The 23362-nt window shown below is 34.5% G+C and overlaps 2 protein-coding genes across 11 annotated transcripts in view; one reads left to right on the top strand and one right to left on the bottom strand.

Annotated features, from left to right (window-relative positions):
- Window positions 1-3678, top strand: part of LOC131804001 (polycomb protein Pcl-like) — an 8834-nt gene extending 5156 nt beyond the window's left edge. The window contains 1 exon segment of the mRNA XM_059126113.1: window positions 3625-3678. Within this exon segment, the coding sequence (XP_058982096.1) occupies window positions 3625-3678 (54 nt within the window).
- A 2688-nt stretch (window positions 3679-6366) lies between these two features.
- Window positions 6367-23362, bottom strand: part of LOC131804023 (heat shock factor protein-like) — a 35056-nt gene continuing 18060 nt past the window's right edge. For 6 of the 10 annotated variants that reach the window (XM_059126211.1, XM_059126206.1, XM_059126210.1 and 3 more), the window contains 9 exons: window positions 22719-22827; window positions 22109-22643; window positions 21114-22032; window positions 16766-17124; window positions 16555-16660; window positions 9545-9682; window positions 8969-9047; window positions 8806-8877; window positions 6367-6790 (listed from right to left, as the gene is read on the bottom strand). In XM_059126211.1, coding sequence (XP_058982194.1) covers window positions 6630-6790; window positions 8806-8877; window positions 8969-9047; window positions 9545-9682; window positions 16555-16660; window positions 16766-17124; window positions 21114-22032; window positions 22109-22643; window positions 22719-22827 — 2478 coding nt within the window. In that variant the 3' untranslated portion in view covers window positions 6367-6629. Of the gene's footprint in view, window positions 6791-6927; window positions 7105-8805; window positions 8878-8968; window positions 9048-9544; window positions 9683-16554; window positions 16661-16765; window positions 17125-21113; window positions 22033-22108; window positions 22644-22718; window positions 22828-23362 lie in introns of those variants that run through there. The other 4 variants (XM_059126212.1, XM_059126215.1, XM_059126213.1 and 1 more) reach the window with 4 other exon arrangements.

Here is a 23362-nt window from a genome sequence, read left to right on the forward strand (position 1 = left end):
ATAGTGTAGTGAATAAAAAATCAATCATAACAACTTCCGATTAAAAGTTATGAAAAAAAAAATTTAAAATTTTTTGACATATCAAGTTGATTTATCCACCTGTATTCTTCTACCATGGTAAATAGGTTTACTTAAAACAATATGTAATGTTTTGAGTTTTAACTTAAATGTATAAAACTCATATTTTATGGATCATATTCTATATTTGTAAATACATATATATTTTTTATACTAAAGAAACAACAGAGAAAAACATTTTTGCCATAGTATTTTTTACAGTCTTGTGGGTTTATAATTTGTTATTGGTTCCGAACAGACAGTACAACTAGGAAATACAAATTTCATTTTATGAAAATATGTTCGAGATAACTTAAATATAATTAAATTTGGAATAAAAAAAAAGAAAATATGGTTCTCCTAAAATTATATAAACAAAAGAAGTGGCATATTTAATGATTATAAAGCTTTTGTTAAACACGACGTTTTACAAATTTCCAAAGCAAGTACTAAATTAAAATTTCTGTCGAATTATCAGAAAATTTGTGAGGCGTTCTTGAAGGCATATGTAAATTTTATTTAGATTTTAAATTATTAGATCTAAAAATCTCAAGGCATGTTTACATACAATAAAAAACAGTGGATTTTTAACTCTAATGCCATGGTAGAAAAAAAAGGTAGTCGCATCGAACACAGCTACTGGGAATGCAATGTCAAACAAATTTTGGAATTGAAAATGTTGAATGAAAAACTATTGAAATGTAAAAAAAAAATGGAAAAAAATGCATATCATAACAATATCTTTTTTGCGTTGCTAAGAAAATATATAAAACCCACTTTTTTTGACAAAACATTTTAAAAATGTGACATATCACTGTTCTCAAGCGTTAATGCATCTACCTGTATTCTTCTACCATGATTAATGCAATTGCTTATACGTAAATAAATCCTCTGGTCTGCAAATTTGACATTAAATGAATTATATTTATCGCATGTAAAACATGCTATAAGATTCTTTGTTTATTATTTTTCATTATAAATTAAAGTATTTCCATTGAATTTTTTCTATTTCTACCAAATATATTTCAAGTTATTTGGGAATTCCCGTGGATTTATATTGTCAAAAAGATCTTATATAAACATGATATTGAAGAAAAAATGAGGAATATCAAATATAACGGTACACTTTACACTGCGGTTTCAAGAAATGTTTACACTTATGCGAGATTTAGTGGATTTCACTTTCAATTACACACCCTTCACACCGACACTTAAATTACGCATTTTATGATGATTCGTCATTACTTACGTATATCAAAGGAATCAACAATCAAAATGACAGTTATGTCTGATTACTTTTCCTGTAGGAATTGAGAGGGAGAGTAAAAGCGTCTTTATACTATTGAAGATTTATCTATTGAGTTTTATTAGATCCGATTCACCCGAATTTCAAATAATTCGGGGAGATGTTGTATCTAAACGAGCCATAGGGTAAACTAATGGAATCCTGAAGAAATTTGCAAGTAATCATCTGTTTTGTTTAAACAAAAAAAATCCTCGCCATAAAAAGATATGAAGCATGCAAATGGCCTTGCAATATCAAAAATAAAAAAATAAGCTGCCCGATGAGACATAAATTACCGGAAGAAAAAGCGTTACAAGTGAATTGTAAAGACATTTGTCCGACATAAGTTTCCAAACTCTCAATTAAAGAACCGTCAAAAGGTCTCTGTTTTCTAAAACAAAGATGTTCTAAAATTGTTTGCCGAAATATAAATCATCGAAATGAGAAGAGTAGAAAGCTGCAAGTGATTGCACAAAAGAAATTTCTTCGGCAAGAATTTGCAAATTCCAAGTGAATGAACTGTCAAAATGTATCTCTTGAAACGCTCTTTTTTTGCGTCAAAAACGAGTTCTAGTAATAATTTGCAACAATCTTTACAAATTGTAGGGTAATCAGATACACCTACTTTTTTATAAAAACATGCTCGGTGTAAATTAGACTTTAGGTGATAATAATCCACAACTGATGCACCATATGTCTAAAGGGTGAAACAGATCAAAGCTTAAGGATGGGAATACATAAAGCGCATATTTGGCCGGCTTCTTCGTAGAGGAACAAAGGAGTTTTAGGTTGACATAGTTCGATTTTGTTCCTTGGCCTCTTTGTTAATTTTCGAAGATGCCATCCGATGACTTAAGCCAGCCAAATAAGCTCTTTATGTATTCCCACCTTTAGTCGTGATTTCGGCGTGCGTTCATTTTTGGCTCATCGAAACGTGAAACATTCGGCCCTATTACTGCTGTCGTCATCGTCGGGTTGTCGTTTTTTGTCGATAGCGATGAATGATTGCTATTATCATTGTCGATACAACAGTCGGCGTAAAGTCGATTTTTGAGAATAGTCGTCGTTGATATTGAAGCCTATTTGCCAACAGCAAAACAATTTGGATAAGATCCTAGCGTTAAAAAACCTCAATGAATACATAAAGCGCTTACCTGCTTGCCTTAAGTCATCGGCTGGCTTCTTAGGAAATGAACAAAGGAGCCTAGGGCCAAAATCGAACTAGGTCAACCTAAAACTCCTTTGTTCATCTACGAAGAAGCCAGTCAAATATGCGCTTTATGTATTTCCACCTTAAGAGCCAATGACCGGCGTCACTTTGCAGCTTTGGTGAAATTTCTTGGCACATGCCGAAACAGTCCCTATTAATTTGAAGTAATCTATAAATCTAAAAAAGAACACATTGAGTACATATTTTTAATTGAATTAATTAAAATATGTACTTACATGGAGTCGGTTAATGTCAATATGTTTATTTGCTGCCTTAGCACTAGTCGCTGCATTACTAAAGGTGGGAATACATAAAGCGCTTATCTGGCGACTTAAGTCATCGGCTGGCTTCTTCGGAAATAAACAAAGGAACATAGGGCCGAAATCGAACTAAGTCAACCTAAACTCCTTGTTCATCTAAGAAGAAGCCAGCCGATGACTTAAGCCAGTCAATATACGCTTTATGTATTTCCACCCTAATACCTGTTCTCTTCATCCTTAATTGAATTTAAGAGATGTGAAGCTTTTATGTATGTCACTATATTTTTTTCGAAAGAGAAGAAATAAGATTCAAATACAAACAATTTTCTTTTCACTGTCAACAACAGAGAGTGTGCCAACTTCTTTTTAAACTGAATCAAAGCGACGGCGATGGCGACTTGTACATAACGTCGACGGCGACTATAGAAACAACAACCGTAATTGGGCCGACTGTTTTCAGCTACAAGTATAACTGTATTTTATTTCCATACCGAGAGCAGAGTTAACTCTTTCCATTATCCCGAAATAAAATAGATAACCAATTTTTGTGATAATATTTATTTTGAAAGTTAAAATAATATATACGAAACTAAAACAATTAATAGTTAAGAAAATTAAATGTTAAATTGTATGTATGTATAAAAATATTTATAATTTGTATAATAGGCATATGGGATATCTGTTTTGTCACACAATGTGTTTTCGTTTAAAAAAAAAAGGCATAACAAAACATGTCAACATGTACAAAGATATCCATTGGATTCAAGTGTCAATTCCAAAAAGCATGTCAAATAAAATTCACTGAATTTCAGACTCAGGCGCAGTGGAATTGGCAATTGAAATCCACAGAATTTTCATATGTGTAAACATGCTAAAACTGGCGACAAAAATAGTGATTATAATTAGGAAACAAAAAATATTACACAGTTTACACGAGTGTGTGCGTGTGTACTAATAAGGAGGTGTATTAGTAATACGATTTTCATATGTTTACAAAAATATATTTAAAAGTTCATTCTTTGGAAATATGTCGTTTATATTGTCGACAATTAAAAGTCAAATACATTTCATGTTCACATTCAAGTCCTCGCCTATTATTGGTATTTTCAAATGTTCTCATCAAAAAATTTCACACTTTACTTGTGTGTGATTTCGGTGTTACAATGTTCATATTTGTAACAAAAAGTGTGGCCATAGAAAAATTACGACGAAGAAACTAATTTTTAAAAAATGAAGAGGAATTCTTTTTTTAGGTGGGTTTCAACGAATAAAAAATCACACTAAAATTTCAGGAAGTGCCAGCAGATTACCTAAACTCTTACATAGAAGATATCTTGAAGGTCCTCGTTTTGTAGAATATTCTAGAGGGCATTTCTGTCTTTAGGGCACCTAGAAGTAAGTACTGCCAGCGTTAGATAGTTCTTAACAGTTTATTGATCACAAACCTCCAGAAGGTTTTCTGAATATTTTCTATAAATGTTTTAGGTTTATAAGGCCTTTAGGCAGAAATCTTTGCTTTGTGAATGGTATGTGTTTAAAAATTAAAATTTCCTTAACTGAATAGCCAGGATATAAAAGGCCTTTGAATACTTTTCTGTGATTCTATTTAATAGTCCAGAAAAAATCCTATATCCGGTTTTTGAATTCTGATCTTTTGATTTTTTCATTTAAAGGCTTTCTCGAGTCACAATTCTGCAATTCTAATTGAGCAAAAAAAATGTGAAGATGGACAAGCGATGACAAGGGCCTTTTCCGTACCTTGTGTAACCTATGTTGCTTAAAATGGTGCCAAGTTTGAAGTGTTGTTTAAAAAAAATATATATTTTCTATATACGACCTTCTGGACATTGTCAGGAGATGTTTTTGAAATAGATTTTTTGCATCAAAAAGGTACTCTAGGCCAAATTTTTGTCACAAGGCTGAGACTGATATGAAAAATTAAACGAATTGGGCATAACAGTAACATTTAGGGGGGGCTAACTCCATCCATATTTTCTGTCGATTGACAGGGAGGAGTAAGAAAAATCACAGGAAGTTTATATTTTGAATAGTGTCTTCTCTAAAATTTCCCACTTTTTGTGTTGTGGTCTACTAAAATTTGTGGGTAAAAAAATGATTAAAAATTTAACAACATTCAATTTCTTTCAAGTAGTAATCCATTTATAAGAGAGAGGTAGAGAGAGATAACAAATTCAAAAACTCTTTTCTAACATTACGATTTATTTGAAATGTGATTCAAATCTAAAATAAAAACCTTTCAAAAATTGTTTTGTAATTAGTTGTTAATCAAATCAGTATTAGAAATACATGAGACGAAAAAAAAAAACAAATATATTTAAAAGTAAATTTTTTCCAAAAATATACGTTAAAAATCCTCTTCTGGTAGCACTTTGATATTTAAAATTAAAAAAAAATTGACTTCAAGTATCTGGGGCTTAGAGTAGAAATACATAAAGCGCATATTTGGCTGGTTTAAGTCATCGGCTTCTTCGTAGATGAACAAACATGGCAGAAGAATACACGTAGATGCATCAACGCTTGGGAGCATTGATATGTCAAAAATGTTTTCTTATACTACGTCATTCGGAGGCTACTATATTTCGCGTTTTTCAAAAATTTTTACAAATTTAAGTATTTTTTCATTCAACATTTTCAATTCCAAAATTGGTTTGACAGTTCATTGTCCCAGCAGCTGTGTCGACGCGTCTACCTATATTCTTCTACCATGCGAACAAAGGAATTTTAGGTTGACTTAGTTCGATTTTGGCCCTAGGTTCCTTTTTTCATTTCTGAAGAAGCCAGCCGATTACTTGAGTCAGCCAGATAAGCACTTTATGTATTCCCACCTTTAGCTCTTGTTATATGTAGATGTGAAATGAAAACCTTCAGAAAGGAAAGAATTGTCAAATTAACAATTTTCTAAAGAAACGATTTTTCATTTCATATTTCCGTAGAACAAGAACCCAAACCCTGAACTATTATTTAAACATTTTCGAAAAATTTGCTTCAAATCAATATTAAAAAATCGAAATGCTTCAGATAATTTAATTTTTTATAATTTAAAATTACATTTCAAATCGAATAAAAAAGTTTTTAAAACAAAAAATTGGTAAAGAATTTTCTGAGTCAGCTTAAAATGTGAAATTTGAATGAAAAAAAACATATATTTCAAATTTATTCTGAAATTTTAGGTCCATGTGGATCTTCTTCAAAAAATCTTCTTAATCAACTGAAAATGTGGTCACAAACAAAAATATAATATTTCAAATATCTGTTGAAATGATTTAAAATTCCTTCGTATTTAACAGAAAATGTGGTCAAAAACTAAAAAAAAAATTATATTAAAATTTCTTCAATGAAATGTCTGGTCTATTAAAATGTGATGCAAAATTAAAAAAAAATATTTCAATTTTTTTTCTTTCCTAAAATTAGTGGTTTTTTATACAGTAAAATAATCTTATAATTAAAAACATATTTTTTATACATAAAAAAAACAAAACTTTAAATAAAAGTTATAATGTTTGTATCAATATTTATAGAATAATATTTATATGTATATGTGTATATATATCTAAGGGCGTAAAAACTTATTATTATTATTATAAAATATGCCTGTTTCCACATGTTGTCATTTCTATTTTGTTAAACAATCATCAAAAGTATTCATAAATATTAGTTATGAATAGTTGTTAGAACTACATATATATTATTATGTAAAATATTATTATCTTATGAATATATAGATACGGGGATCCTACTGTTGTGATTAATATTTTTTGAAGACCCCATTATCGTAACAAAAAAAAAAAGCAATCAATCAATCAACCATTTCCTCACTGTGTTTGTGTGAAGCCTGGGGCGGTTGATTTACTCCATGATACGGCGTATTTAAACCGGAACTGGGCTGAACATCATTCTGTTTTGTTGAACTATCTGGTTCTTGGGTTATTTGTGGCCTCATCATTGAATTGTTATCGGCTGAGAAAGAAAATAATTGGTATCATGTAGATATTTGTTTAGGTGGTTGGGTGGGGGTATGGTGATTTTTGGCTTTACTCTAAAATTCGAAAATATGGGAGGGCGGGTGGCACAGACAAGATGAAAACATAGAGAGAAACAGGGGGAATTTATATTATATATTTTTGTAAACAATTCAAGGGGCTGTACATTTATCAAAACATATGTTAGTTTTGTATTTCTCCTATCATAATAAAATAACTTTTAATGTCTATATACAATAATAAAACTTAATAACAATAGGGCTGCACATCCAGTTCTAGCAGCAACTCATACTAAACGTTGGACAAAATTGGATTAGAAATAACGAGAAAGGATTAGCTGTGATAGATATGTGAATAAGAATATGATAATGTCCTTAAATAAAAACCAGGATCTAAAAAGTCTTTGAATACTTTTCTATAATTCTATCTAATAGTCCAGAAAAAATAAAAATCCAATATATATAATTCTGATCTCTTGATTTGTTTTAATTTAATATATTTTCCCCAAGAGACAGTTGCTCTAATCATGAATAATTAAAGAAAAACCATTCGTGAAGATGACAACGCGAATGGTTCTTTTTCGTACCTTGTGTAACCTATGTTGCATAAATTGTTGACAAATTTGAAGTGCCTTTGTTTTTATAAAAATAAACAAGTAAAACAAACTAATTTCAAATTTAGGATTCAAAGATATATTTCGGAAGCTGATAAGCCTATGCAACAACATAGAATTTGAAAAATGCAATCCTCAACGGTCAATTTCTCCAATGTTTTCTTGGCCGCTATTTTTTAAACCAATTTCTGGTATAAAATGCAAAAAATAATTATCGGAACCGGTCTCCGAATTCGATGTACTTGCTTCTAGCCTGAATTCGATGGGATGTGCCAAAATTCAGGTCATTTGGACTGATATTAGCCATTTGGTGCACAATTAACCCGAAATCGGTTGAAGATATATGGAAGCTATATTTAAATCTGATCCGATTATAACCAATTTCAATAGGGTTCGTCCTTGGGCCAAACAAATTTTGTTGGGGAAATTTCATCTCAATCGGTTAATAAATGCGACCTGAATTTTGCTCACAGGAATACATGGACAGACGGGCGGACGGACTGACATGAATAAATCGACTCAGAAAGTGATTCTATGAAGATTCCATAAGTAACTATGGGTCTATCTCGCTTCCTTCTCCATGTTACAAACAAATGCACAAAGACATGATACCCTATGACACTAAATTTGTACCTAATGTGAATCTATCCAAAATACTCCTGCAAAGCATCATTTTAGAATGAAAACGTCAAAGACGAAATTATTCTTCACAAAATTTCACCATAAGTCACCAAAGAAAATAAAGCTCTATTTCCATTATATATCCAGAAAATATTTGAATCCATGTTGCCAAAAAAAACCTTTTTTATTTCCCTTTGGATGTCTGTTCTGAGTTGATGCATGAAAGTAACATAAAATATCGTTTTAGAACTACTTTGACACGTTTCCATTCCAGGGCAAAATCTCTGATAATACTTAAGTTTTTGGGTAAAGTTCCAAAGGAAGAAATATTCTACATCAAATTTCAATGCAAGTTTCTGAACAAAGGAAATTTATATATTTGATATTTACCATAAAAAATATATCATCACTTTTGGTATGTAAAATACGCAAATTTTTTAGGCAAATAAATTGGAATTATAACCTAAAGCTCTCTCTTTAATTAATTCCCAAAGTGTCTTTAAACAAAACTATACTTTTACAGCATTTTTAAAAATCCACCTTGATGTTTTGAAAAAAAAAACCTAGCTTTCACATGTTCAAGTCCCATTTGGTATGACTTCTGCTAGAGAATGTGAATGTGCCCCCTCTTTCTTCTTAAGTTAGTTTGTATATTTCAAAAATTAACTAAAACAGAATTATAAAGAAAATGTAAATGCAAAAAACAAAAAGATCAACAACAAAATGAAAAAAGTCAACAATTTTTTGTTGTTACATACCATCCAAATCACTTTGTTCATTGATGATATCTGACAGATCATACATTGGTTGGTAGGCCATTAATTCAGAACCTGTCAAAATGGAGAAAAGTGATTATTTCGTACAAAACCAAGAATAACAACAAAAAGGAGAAGAGAAAATAAAAATAAACTAATGACTTACCATTACGATCATTAGTGGTGTCTTTGGGTAAATGTAGACCATATGCACCCATGCCCAAAATTTCGGAATCATTAAAAAGCTGTGAGAGGGGAAAGAGAGAAAGGAAAACATTGTTACTAACATTTCTTGAGAGACAAAACACACGCTAAGCACAAACGTCTTGTTGTTAAAATATATTTTTGTAAATTTGTTTTAAAAACTTTTAATATTTTTTGTTAAAGACAAGAATACGAGAAAACAATGATTTAGAGATGTTTCTTTTTTTCTAACAATTTAAAAATAGACAAAAACAAATAAGAAGCCTCTTTTCTCCTCAAGGGAATTTAGAAAAAATACCGTTACAAAGCATAAACTAAGGAGAGAGAGGGAATAAGCTCCTTCTCTCATTGGCTAGTGATGATAGTACGCAAAGTTATCGTTTGTTGTAATCAATGACATTTATCGAACTACCCAGATTGTTAAAATCGAAACAACACTTTTCCAAAACAAAAAAAGGGAGGAAAGGAGTGTTGGCGTTTTTCTTTTATAATTTCTCTCATTCAAGACTAAATGCATTGTTTTTTCGTTAGAGCTGACCTTTTGTAGTAATTCGCTTCCATAGTTGGCGGCAAAAATATATTTATTATTGTTCTCAAATATATTTAACTTCGTAAATGGTTTTGTTGCCGTCATGCCTGCTGTTGCCGGAGTGCCGGTGTTGCATCCTTTCAAAGACTTCATTTTGTGTGGTTGAAGGGGGTTTTGAGTGATTGAATGATATTTTCAAGTTGAGAAGAATATTTGGTTTAGGAAATAAACCCATCCATGGTAATGGGTGTAGGATTGTTTGTTGTTTTTTCATAAGTTACATAAATCAAGGTATTTTTTTTAAATACGAATGTTTTTTTTTTAACAATTATCGGAAAATATTAAATTAATTACATAATTTAGGAATACGTTTTTAAAAAGAATTTTGATTTTTATGTTGAGTTTTATTTTTGTTGTAATATCCAAGTGTTTGTTGGGGGGATGTTTAAAACACACACACACACGCACACAAACAAGGCGAAGAAGAGTCAGGTTATATAGAATGAGAAATGTGATTTTTTATAGTTATATTTGGAATAGTTTTTCGATTTATAGCAAGAGAATTTCAATGAAGATCATTAAAAAAAAAAGAAAGAACCAGTTGAATGTAAACAAACACATAATGTTGAAAGAACATGGACCTAAATTGTTTTGTATAATTGCTATAAATAAAAACTGAAAGCTTATAAAGAACAGGAATTTGCTTTCTTTTTTAAATTTAAATGATTTCATTTACAGTCGCAGGAATGAATTTTGTTAAAAGAACAAATTGAGTTTTGTACAAAAAAAAAACATGATTTAAAACGTAAAGTTCGGACGAGGCGAACTTTTATACTTCCCATTATTTGGGAATTAAGTCAATAATGTCAAAAAAATCAATGACGAAATTCCAATATTCGAGAGGTATGCTCCACCTCTGTCGTTAGGAACAAATTTCAAACAATTTTATAAAAAAAACAGTGAGGAAAAGTCAAAGTCGGGCGGGGGCGACTATATGATATCCTACAACACTATGCATATTTAGTAGAGCTCCCGTAACAAAAGATTTTTTTTTAAGTCGATCATACCACCTATCAACATTTGGCTTTATTTCTGTTGGAGAAGGATTGTATTGAAACAAGTAAAAAGCCGAGCCGAACTTTAAATATCCTCCACCATTTGCAACGAATTCTCAAAAACAATAAAAATCGTTAAATATTCTGTTAAAATCTTTAAAATACTGAATGAAGCTGTTATATTAGGGTCTATACGACGACATGGACATGCATAGGTAACTTTGCAATATTCAAATGCGGAACTTATAAAAAAATCGATGAATAATGTAGCTAAAATCATAAAAATACCGAATATCGGGAGTTACCGTTATATGGGGGCTATACCAAAACGTGGACCTACATGGTTCATTTTCAATACCAAAAGTCCTGAAGACATAATATACATTTGAGTAAAATTTTATCAATCTACATGAATTCGTTTGGAAACGGACATCGCTAAATCGACCTAGAATTTAAAGCTGATCAAGAATATATATACATTATGGGGTCTAAAATGTATATTTCGAGGTGTTACAAACGGAATGACAAACCTAATATAACCTCCATAAAATGGTGGAGGGTATAAAAATGCATATCTGAACCGATTGTCTCTGAATTCGATGTACTTGCTTCTAGACCGAATTCGGTCGAATGTACCAAAATTCAGGACTTTCTGACAGATATTGGCCATTTGGTGCACAATTAACCCGAACTCAGTTGAAGGTATATATGTGACCTACATCCAAATCTCTCCGATCTTGATATAATTTGGCAGAGGTATTTCCGAGCTCTATAAGATATCTGGTACCAAAAAACATTGTTGTTGAATGCATATTACGAATATGAGGGAGTTAAACAACAAATCGGATGAAACATATGTATGGGAGCTATATCGAAATCTGAACCGATCTTGACAAAATTTTAGGAACTTATTTCTGAGCTGTATATTGTATCCGGTACCAAAGATCATTGTTGTGGAGTGCATATTACGCATGAGAGGGACCTAAAACCCCAAATCGGATGAAACATATATATGGAAGCTATAGCTACAATTGAACCGATTTTCACCAAATTCGATGTATTTGCTTCTAGCCTGAATTAGGTCGGATGTACCAAAATACAGCTTATTTGGACTTATATTAGCCATTTGATGCACAATTAACCCGAAATCGGTTGAAGATATATATGGGCGCTATATCTAAATCTGATCCCATTATCACCAATTTCAATAGGGTTCGTCCTTTCGTCGGATAATAAAAGCGATCTGTATTTTGTTTTTACCACTATGTGGTGTAAGGTATAAAAACAAACACCTTGTGATCAAATGAATGAAGCATGGGGAAGTTTTATAAAATTCTGCCAATGTACTACTTGTTTGGGTGTAATAAGCTCAACCATTTCAATCACTATCTGCTCGATAGGCAACCTCTGCCCAGGCAAGTAAGCAAAGACATTCAGGAACTAGAAAGGGAGGGAGAGAGGAGTGCTGAGATATAAGGCAGAACCTCTAGATCTACAGGCCTATCAAGCAGGATTGAATAGTATTCACTCTAACGGGATCACAGCAGTTATAACAGAATATAGAGCGAATACCCCTTCGCATTGTAGCTGAAAAAAGAGAGCTACCTCAACTGGATGACGCTGCCGCCTCAATTCATATTGGGCTCGAAGTGACAGCAATGCGCAGAAAACCTGCCCGACAAAACCTACTCATCTAACTCCTGTGTTGATATGGGTCCAAACAATAAAGGTCGACTTTCTTTTGAACTTGAAGTTAGAAGCAAAGCCAGATTAGAGAAGATATCAAAACGAACACAGCAGTACGAGCTGCTAAAAGAATAACAATACCTAGTAGTAGATATGCCTTGGTGTTGTTTATTATAGTCCTCAACACAGAAAAAAAAATATATATAAATAAATTTTAATATTCAATTCTAAAATATGAATTCAAGAAACCCCCTATTCTCAAATTGTTGATCCAAATAGATGACTGGATGTAATCATATTTTTATAATTCCAATATTTAAGATTCCTAGCAGAATGATGATTTTTTTTCTTTTCATTACGAATACGTCTATGGAAAGCTATATAAAATTATCTTGAGAAAAAGGTTTAGATTAAATCCAATGGTGTATTCTATTAAAAACCAAGTTATGAATTACGAAAGTAATTAATCCGAGTCCCTTTGTCATTCTATCTAAAAAAAGGGAATTGTGATGAAGAATTGCGTGGGTATTTGTTTGTGGTCTTTTCATCTTGCTTTTTAAACGACTTGGCATCTTTGGCACACGCAGACAGACACACTCTTTTCTCTCTTTCTGGGTAACTTTCTTTGAATCTGTCTCTTTGTCACTGGCTGAAAATATACTCAAAAACTGTAAATTAATGTATTTTTTTTTTTAAATACAAAATTATTGAAATCATTGAATTGTTCATTTCATGTAGGCATATATCGATAGGCTCCGATTAGAATTGATTTTAAAAGTTTTAGATCATTTGTTTTTTTAAATTTTCTACTCCGAAATACTCTTATATTCGATTTTATATATTTTTTTAAGAGTTTCCTATATACCCTTACAGTACGTTTACACATAAATGGGTTAACCCACTGGTTTTGGATAAATATTGTCATATTCATTACTAATACTTCAAATAAACCCTCTTGAAGTAGGTTAACCCTGCAAAAAGTTCTAACGTAATCATGGCATTATACCTTTTAGTTGAAGGCTATTTTTTTTTATTTTCATAAATACCCATATACTTTTTTAAACGGATTTGACGAATAGTGTTTCATTTCCTATGCCATCTTATTTGTCTACATCGAATTTTAGGAATAATTTGGCTCTTTGCTAAAGGCAGAATACTTTCTTTATAGAGATGACCATCTCTACAGGGTGAGATGAAAAAAACTGCAATCAATTTCAGACTGCTGTCATTTCTAAGCCACTCGTCCGACAGATGTTAAAATTATTCTAGTGACACCTCATTATATTGTTTACAAGCGTACAAAAGCATTTTGGTGAGAATTTTCCAGAAAAAAAGTTATTCGACAGGGAATTCAAGCGTGATAGTGTGATTTCTTAATGTTTGGATGGAAAATCACAGGTGGCTATCGTTAGACTACTTCAGCATTTAGATGTGAATAACTCTTTTGTGTCGCTCGTTACCGTGATAGTGGTAGCTCCTATCCCCCACATCAAGGAAGTGGACGGAAGAAAACAGTAACATCAGCAGAAATGCTTCGAAAAGTAGAGAAGCGACTTGATTGATCACTACCAAGTCGCAGTGGCCGAAAAATTTCTCTTGAGCTGAACATATCGCAACAATCATTCGGCAAATATTGAAAAAATTAGATCGGGGTAAAGCCATTGAAAGTGCAAGATCCTGCAAGACCGCAACTGAAAGAAAATATACTCAAAAAGGCTAAAGAGTTGCTTGACAAGTGGTCGAAAGTGGTAAACTGTCGAATTTGGTTTTCTACGATGAGAAAAGATTTGTTGTCCAGCAGTTTGTAAACAAACAAAATGATCGTGTTTACTTGTCAAAGAGGTCAGCTGAAAATGTGCACCTTCGGTTGGCCATCAGAACTCAAGCGCCGGCTATGGTGATGGTGTGGGACGCCATAACAGCCGACGGTCGCTTTCCGCTCGTATTAATCGACCGCGAAAATATTCTGGAGGGTGTATTAAAGCCTTGGGCACGCAAATATTTTAGCCGCAGACCTTGGACATTCCATCAGGACTCAGCACCATCGCACTCATCAGCACACGCCACCCAAAAAATGGTTACAAAATGAGGTTCCTTGCTTCATTTCCAGCGCACAATGACCATCAACAAAATCTCCGGATACCAAACCGTTGGACTACTGTGTCTGGAGTATTTGGAAAGCAAGGTTGGCACTAAAAATATCAAAAATATCGATCACTTCAAGCAAATGCTTCGCAGGGAATGGGGCAAAATACCGCAGAGCAACAATTGGGGCAGCGTGTGACGGTTTCATTGGCCGTTTGAAGGTCATACCTTCGTGCCAATGGTGTTTTTTTGAGCTTCATGAATATTCAAAATGTTGACCCTTTGTGGGGAAGGTACCCGAAGGTGTGGACTGATATATTCCATCCTCACATCAGACCCTGGGCAAATAAAAATATTGTGATGTGTGTAATTTGAAGAGAATCGGATGCTTATTTCGGATTTTCTGATCGTTTTAATTATTCAAAATTTTAACCCTTTGTGGGGGAGGTACCAGAAGGAATGGTCCAATCTATAGCATCTTTATAACAACTCTTGTGTTGATGAAAATATTGAGATGTGCCAAGATCCCGAATGGAATCGGATGTTAATTTTCGAATATTCAAAAATTTGACTCTTTGTGGGGAAGGTACCCGACAGAGTAGACTGATATATTCCATCCTCACACCAGACCCTGGGCAAATAAAAATATGCTTGTTTTGGATGCTTGTTTTGGATTTTATGATCGTTGAGGTTATTCAAAATGTGGGGTGGTACCAGAAGGAATGGTCCGATCTATACGATCTTTATAACAAATTTTGTGTTGCTGGAAATATTGAGATGTGCCAAGTAAGCGTGAAGGGAATCTGATGTTAATTTCACGTTTTATGATGAGTTTCATAAATATTTATGTCTGGATTATTTTGGAAAGCAAGGTTGTCGCCAAAAAAAAAAAAAAAAAAAAAAAAAAAAAAAAAAAAAAAAAAAAAAAAAAAATACCAAAGGGCCGATCACCTTAAGCAAGTACATCGCCGGGAATGGGCCAAAATACCGCAGAGCAACATTCGGGCAGCGTGTGACGGTTTGGAAAGCAAGATTGTCACCAAAAAAATAGTAAAATGTCGATCACCTCAAGCAAGTGTTTCGCCGGGAATGGGCCAAAATACCGCAGAGCAACATTCGGGCAGCGAGTGATGGACTTGAATATTCATGTCTGGAGAATTTTGGTAAGCAAGGTTGGCACTAAAAAATACCAAAGTGTCGATCACCTTAAGCAAGTGCCTTGCCGGGAATGGTCCAAAGTAGCGCAGAGCAACATTCGGGCAGCGTGTGATGGTTTCATTGGATGTCTGAAGGTCATACCTTCGTACCAAATGTGACCAATTTAGAACAAATCTAAACTTATCCCAAAATTTGTTGCTATTTCCGACATTTTCTGCTTTCATTCAAGAAAATTAAAAAAAAAAAATAAAAATTATGGCGTGTGACTTTGTTGCAGTTTTTTTTATCTCACCCTGCATGTTGTTTATTTGAAAATTTCCTTTTATTTTTTTGAAAAACAAATATAAAATTTCCCAAAAAAAGGTCACGAACCATGTTACAAATAATGTAACCTATCATCTGTAGCTGTAAATGAAATTTAAATTGTCTTCCCATTTTAAAAGTTAATCATTCTTATTGTTGTTGTTATTCATGTTCATCATGTTATAATAAAAAAATAATAATAATAAAAATCATTATGTACATTTAGCAAGTGTATCAAATAATGTTTAAATATTATGTAGCTTAACAAAAAATGTTCTTTTTGTTTTTTAATAATTTCTAAAATGGAGAACTTTTCGCACCCCATTGTTGTTGGCTTTATGTATGTAATAGAGAAAATATTTTGTTGTTGTTTTTGTGTTTCATAGAAAAATCATTTACAAAACTATATTATAGAATAGCAACATTAATTTCCGCAATAATTCCATAATTAAAAATTATGTTTCTTTCTATCGTTCCTTCTATCTGCCGTCTCTAATCTAAATCATTAAATATGGACTCATTAAGAAATTGCAGTATCTTGTAACGTGTCTGATCAATATCTTCCTCTTGACCACCAACATTATTACAGTCTTCGCCATTAGCATTACTAATCATGTTGTTGCTATATACATTAGTTGGGTTAGCTATTTTCTCAATATTCAAGTTTTGTTTACTGCCAGCAGTTAGAAGATTTGCTTCATCTTGACCATTAATAATAGGCAATGAACTTACGCCCAACAAAGTGTTGTGATCCAACGAATAGACATCACTGCGCAGCAGATCCTTTAACGATTCCAATTCGTCTTGCATTATTTCCAAATGGCCGCTTACCTCAGAGCTAAACGGGGGGAGGGGGAGGGGGAAACAAACAAACAATCAAGTTAGTATTTTCAATATTCATGCGAGTGCAACTAAGAATTTATTTCATTTCTCAGTTACTAACGCTGTACTCAACCGCATTATATCCTCGTTCGAAGGTAGCTTGCCGCTGCTGTTGTATTTTGTCAAGGTCATGTTACCATTCGATGATTTCGATGTTGAGGGTTTTGTGTCCGAGTTATTGCCGTTGCCGTTGTTGTTGTTGTTCGTATTATTTGCCAACAAGCCCACAGAGGCAGCCGATGTTGAGGGGCCAGCGCTTCCTCCAGTGGCAAGTGTGCCAACTCCACCATTACCATTACCGGCCATGTATGAGGAAAATTTGCCACTATTAACGGTGGACCGTCCAAATTGTTCTTGCAGATTCAATTTGAAGTTGTCATCGAAGTTGCTGTTATCTCCAGCAGACATGAGGGTGTTATCCTTTGAGTGAAAGAAACAAATAAGAAAATGACGTAAAAAAAATTACAAAAATAGAATCAGTCGGTTTTGCCGACAGATGTATACCCCCAGTGTTGGGTTATGATTATTCAAACTCTTGATTCTTTATGGGGGGAGGTTCCGAAGCAGTTGGCCAATATTGACCATTTCGCATCTGACCTAAGACTAACATAAATATTACAACGTGACAGATTTGGACTATATCAACTGCTTCTTATAATGTTTGGAAAATGTGGAAATATGCAAGAGGTGACAGATATAGCGGAAATATCAAAATCCAACATTTATATCAGATTTTATGCAGAAGCATAAATTTCGGTAAATTACATATCCATATCAGATTTCTGGTTAAGAGAAATATTTAGATATAGCAAGTTGTAAAGAACCGCTGACTTGTTTCGCAAGTTGTGACAGGAATAAATATTGGAAATTGTGACCCTTTGTGAGGTACTAGAAGGGATTGGCAAATGCATATCATCTTCACTACAGATTTTGTCTTAGCAAAAATGTTTGTATGTGGGAAATTTGAGGAGGTGGATGGATTTGGATGCTTCTTACAATTTTTTAAGAGAATCGGATGCTTATTTCGGATTTTATGATCGTTTTGTTTATTCAAAATAATAACCCTTTGCGGGGGAGGTACCAGAAGGAATGGTCCGATCTGTACCATCTTTATAACAGATCTTGTGTTGATGGATATATTGAGATGTGTCAAGTCTAAATGGAATCTGATGTTAATTTCTTGTCTTATGAGCTTCATGAATATTAAAAATTCTGACCCTTTGTAGGGGAGGTACCAGAAGGAGTGGACCGATATACCCCATCTTCAGATCAGACCTCGTGTGAATAAAAATATTGTGATGTGTGTAATTTGAAGGGAATCAGATGCTTATTTTGGGTTTTATGATCGTTTTGGTTATTCAAAATGTTAATCCTTTGTGGGGGAGGTACCAGAAGGAGTGGTGCGATCTGTACCATTTTTATAACATATCTTGTGTTGATGGAAATATTGAGATGTGCCAAGTCTGAATGGAATCGGAAGTTAATTTCGAGGTTTTATGAGTTTCATGAATATTCAAAAATTTTACCCTTTGTGGGGAAGGTACCAAAAGGAGTGGACCGATATATCCCAACTTCGTACCAGACCCTGGGCAAATAAAAATATTGTGATATGTGTAATTTGAAGAGAATCGGATGTTAATTTCGTGTTTTATGAGCTTCATGAATATTCAAATTTTGACCCTTTATAGGGGAGGTACCAGAAGGAGTGGACCGATATACCCTATCTTCAGATCAGACCTCGTATGAATAAAAATATTGTAATGTGTGTAATTTGAAGAAAATCGGATGCGTATTTCGATTTTATAATCGTTTTGGTTATTTAAAATGTTAACCCTTTGTGGGGGAGGTACCAGAAGGAATGGTCCGATCTGTACCATCTTTATAACAGATCTTGTGTTGATGGATATATTGAGATGTGTCAAGTCTAAATGGAATCTGATGTTAATTTCGTGTCTTATGAGCTTCATGAATATTAAAAATTCTGACCCTTTGTAGGGGAGGTACCAGAAGGAGTGGACCGATATACCCCATCTCAGATCAGACCTCGTGTGAATAAAAATATTGTGATGTGTGTAATTTGAAGGGAATCAGATGCTTATTTTGGGTTTTATGATCGTTTTGGTTATTCAAAATGTTAATCCTTTGTGGGGGAGGTACCAGAAGGAGTGGTCCGATCTGTACCATTTTTATAACATATCTTGTGTTGATGGAAATATTGAGATGTGCCAAGTCTGAATGGAATCGGAAGTTAATTTCGAGGTTTTATGAGTTTCATGAATATTCAAAATTTTACCCTTTGTGGGGAAGGTACCAAAAGGAGTGGACCGATATATCCCAACTTCGCACCAGACCCTGGGCAATAAAAATATTGTGATATGTGTAATTTGAAGAGAATCGGATGCTAATTTCGTGTTTTATGAGCTTCATGAATATTCAAAATTTTGACCCTTTGTAGGGGAGGTACCAGAAGGAGTGGACCGATATATTCCATCTTCTGAGCAGACCTTGGGTTAATAAAAATATTGTGATGTGTGTAATTTGAAGAGTCGGATGCTTATTTCGGATTTTATGATCGTTTTGGGTATTCAAAATGTTAACCCTTTGTGGGGGAGGTACCCGAAGGAATGTTCCGATCTCTACCATCTTTATAACAGATCTTATGTTGATGGAAATATTGAGATGTGCCAAGTGTGAATGGAATCGGATGTAAATTTCGTGTTTTATGAGTTTCATGAATATTCAAAATGTTGACCCTTTGTGGGGGAGGTACCAGAAGGAGTGGACCGATATATCCCATTTTTACACCAGACCTTGTATTTATAAAAATATTGTGTTGTGTGTAATTTGAAAAAAATCGGAATATAACATGACATTTTATAAGATTTAAAATTATTCAAAAATTTTGACTCTTTGTGGGGAAGGTGCTTGATGGAGTGCATCGATATTGTCCACCTGACGTAGCACTGATGCAAATATTAGGATATGCAAAGTTGAAGCAAAATCGGATTATCCTTTCTCTTTCTGTAAAAAAAATATTTTTTTTTTAAATTTCGACCTTTTGTGGGGGAGGTACCAGAAGGAGTGGACCGTTATATTCCATCTAAACACCAGACCTTGGGTTGATAAAAATATTAGGATGTGTGTAACTTCAAGATAATCGCACTCTTACATCACATTTTATAAGATTTATAATTTTTCAAAATGTTGACCCTTTGTGGGGGAAGACTTGATGGAGTGCATCGATATTGTCCATTTTCACACCTCACCTAGCACTGATGCAAATATAGAGATTTGCAAAGTTGGAGCAGAAGCGGATTATCCTTTCTCTTTCTGTGCAGTAAATGATTTTCTTTAAAAATCATGATATTTTGTGGGGGAGGTACCAGAAGGTGTGGACCGATATTGCCCATCTCCGAACTCGTTCTGAGTTTGACAATAATTTTACGATGTACCAAGTCTGGATAAAATCGGATACTTCCTTCGAGAGTTATCGTGCCCACCAGCCAGCCAAACAGACGAATGGACATCGTTAGATCCACTCTAAATATCCTGAAGCGGATTTGATTTAAAGAGACCTAGGGTCCAAATCGTTATTTTGATGAGCCACGTTTTGGCTGTATCAAATTATATATGCCCTCTGTAGCCATATGGCTGAGGGTATAATTATTATTAAAAATCTTCATTTCGGAAACCGACCAAAAGTTCCCTTCAATGAGTCCTTAGAGGGTTAACATTCTCCACAAACTTGTTCGCAAGAGGGTTATCAGTGAAATTGCCAAAGACACTGTATACCTAAAATGCCAAGATTAAGAGGAATCTTCCGACTCCAAATCATCATCAAATTTTATATCTCTCTTTGTGATTTCTTGATAAAGGGACAAAAAAAGTCCCCTTAAACAAGCCGTCAGCTGGTCAATATATTTCACAAACTAGTTACTCTAAGGGTCATCAGGAGGATTATCCAAAAGAATGTGTACCTAACATACCTCGATTAGGAGTAATTCTTAAATTCAAAATCGAATTTTAAAGTTTTAAATCACTATTTTGTGATTTCTTGAGAAAGAGGCCAAAAAGTCCCCTTAGATATATCATTAGCGGTTTAACATACGTAACAAACTTGTTGCTTGACTGGTTATCAGAAGTTCTACCAAAGACACTCTGTACCTATGACATCTTGATTCTGAGTAATCTTTAAATTTCAAATAAAATATTTTAAAATTTCGTTCTTGAGAAGAGTTCTCGATAAAAACACGCTGTTAGAGAGTTGATGTAGCTCTATACTTTCTTTCGAAATATAACATATTATATACTACCAAATTTACCCTCGAGGGGTATTCAGTAATATTGGTAAGTACCCAAAATGCCCGCTTATTTTCAAAAAATATCAATGCTTCTCATTTCCAACTAACCTCAAATATTTCAGCTGGCATATCGTTGGTAATGAAATTTGATGGATTGTATAAATCATTGTTGGTGTTCGTGGTGGTGGTGCCAGCTGTCAAGAGATTATTTTCAGTGGGTGATACACGTGCACCGCTGTTGCTGTTGTTGCCAGCAGCGCCTTGGCTAAGGGATGGGCTCTTTAGCATATAGTTGCCAGCACCATTCGTGGCCGATGATTGACGTGATTCTTCACTGAGATTTGGTGAAATCAAATTGGGATCGGGTGTCATGCCACCACTGCTATCGGGATATACGTTCAAAAAGATCAAGGGATCCAAGGGTTCATCTTCGGATTTAATTTGTAGGGGTTGGGGCAATTCTTGGGCCTGGGAGAGCATCTGCTGCTGCTGCTGCTGTTGTTGTTGCTGCTGTGGTCTTTGTTGTAAACGTTGTTGTTTGGGTTTTGTGACATCACTGTTGTTGTTGTTGCCCTTGGGTGATCCTGAGCTCATGCTATCGGGAGAGGCACCCATTTCCTTGCGTCTTTGACGATTCTTCTGTCTTAACATTTGTGTGCGAGCCATTTCTTCGGCCCTTACCATGGGTGTGGTCAAAACGTTGTCATCATTGTAGTTGATTGGTGGTGCCGGCGGCTCTTGGGGATGGGCATCTGGTACCTCGGTAATGTGATAGAAAATATTCGAACCATCTGTGGCATTGACGGCTTGAACCAACTCCTTTTGATTGGACGATGATGAGTTATTGAGGCTGGGACTTATGTAGCCCAAACTGGCATCATCACCGCTTTGATTGGAATAGTCATAGTTTTGTGACAACAAGCTAACGCTTGAATGGGGACGTTCAATGTGTTGTGGTGAGGCAGCTGCATCTGGCTCTGTGGTGGTTGGGGTTGTTGAGTTCTGGCGAAATGGACTGCCGGATGTCCTAAGGAAATTCAATAGAAAAATGTTGCAATTATAAAACAGTTTTGTGGCATTTGTTGTTGTTGTTGACAACTTACATTAGATCTGGCTCAACTTCCGATACCTCATCCAACAGCTCCTCGCCCAGTTCATGTATGACTGGACCACAATCCGATTCCGATTCACTGGCCTTGCGCAATTTCATCTTATCGGGTGTGTCGTTGATCATCAATTGCATGTGACGTTTTACGCCGGTCATATTCCGCTGCGGCTGGACAATTGTTATCAAGAATTGTATTAATTTATTGACAATCTGCTGTTGTTTGGCATGTTTCTGACGCAGCGAAGCAATTTCACGCCACAGGGCCTCATTTTCCTGTTTCATAACCGAAAAACGTGAATCCAACGAATCCTGACGCCCCCTCATGGCCTTGACATCTTGCAGAACCTTATTCACGGCTTCGGGTTTCATTGCCGACTTGTCATCCACGGATTTGGTTGAGGCAATTTTACGTTTAATATGCTCCAAGAGATATGGACAGTTGCGCTTGAAACAGGGATGGGTAAATTCCATTTCATCACGATCGAATTTCAGGCCACCATTATCGATGGAGGTGATTTTGTGGAAACCATCTGCAAGGGGAAGAGAGAGAAATATGTATCAGCGAAAAGGAATGGAAAGGCGGGGTTATTTAAAGCTTTACTTACACATATTCAACTGTCGTATGAACGAGGCCATGTTGTTGTGTTTGTAATTGAGTGGCAACAATTCTCGAGCGAATTGTGCCTGATTTTGTATTATGAAACTTCTTCCATCCTGCAAAGGAAAAGAAAGGAAAGAAAACATTAGAAATTAGTCAGAGGTTTAAATTGAATGATTTTGAGATGGTGAGATGAAAAAACTGCAACCAACTTCAGACTGCTGTCATATCTAAGCCACTCGTCCGACAGCTCTTAAAATTATTCCAGTGAGAGCTCATTTAATTGTTTACAAGTGTACAAAAGCCACAAGTGGCTATCGTTAGAGCACTCCAGCATTTAAATGTGAATAAATCTTTTGTGTCTCGTACCATCGCTCGTTATCGTGATACTGCTGGCGTAGCCCGATGTCAAGGGAGTGGACGGAAGAAAACAGCAACATCAGCAGAAATAGTTCGAAAAGTAAAGAAGCAGTGGCCGAAAAATGACTCGTGAGCTAAACATATCGCAATATTCCATTCGGCAAATATTGAAAAATGAGCTCCAATTCCAAAAAGTCCAATAACTTACGCCGCAACAGGAAGAAAAGTGGACTCAAAAGAGCTAAAGGGTTGCTTCGCAAGTGGACGAAAGTGGTGAACTGCCGAATTTGG

The sequence above is a fragment of the Musca domestica genome, unplaced genomic scaffold (assembly GCF_030504385.1).
Source record: "Musca domestica strain aabys unplaced genomic scaffold, Musca_domestica.polishedcontigs.V.1.1 37, whole genome shotgun sequence".
Classification (NCBI taxonomy): domain Eukaryota; kingdom Metazoa; phylum Arthropoda; class Insecta; order Diptera; family Muscidae; genus Musca; species Musca domestica.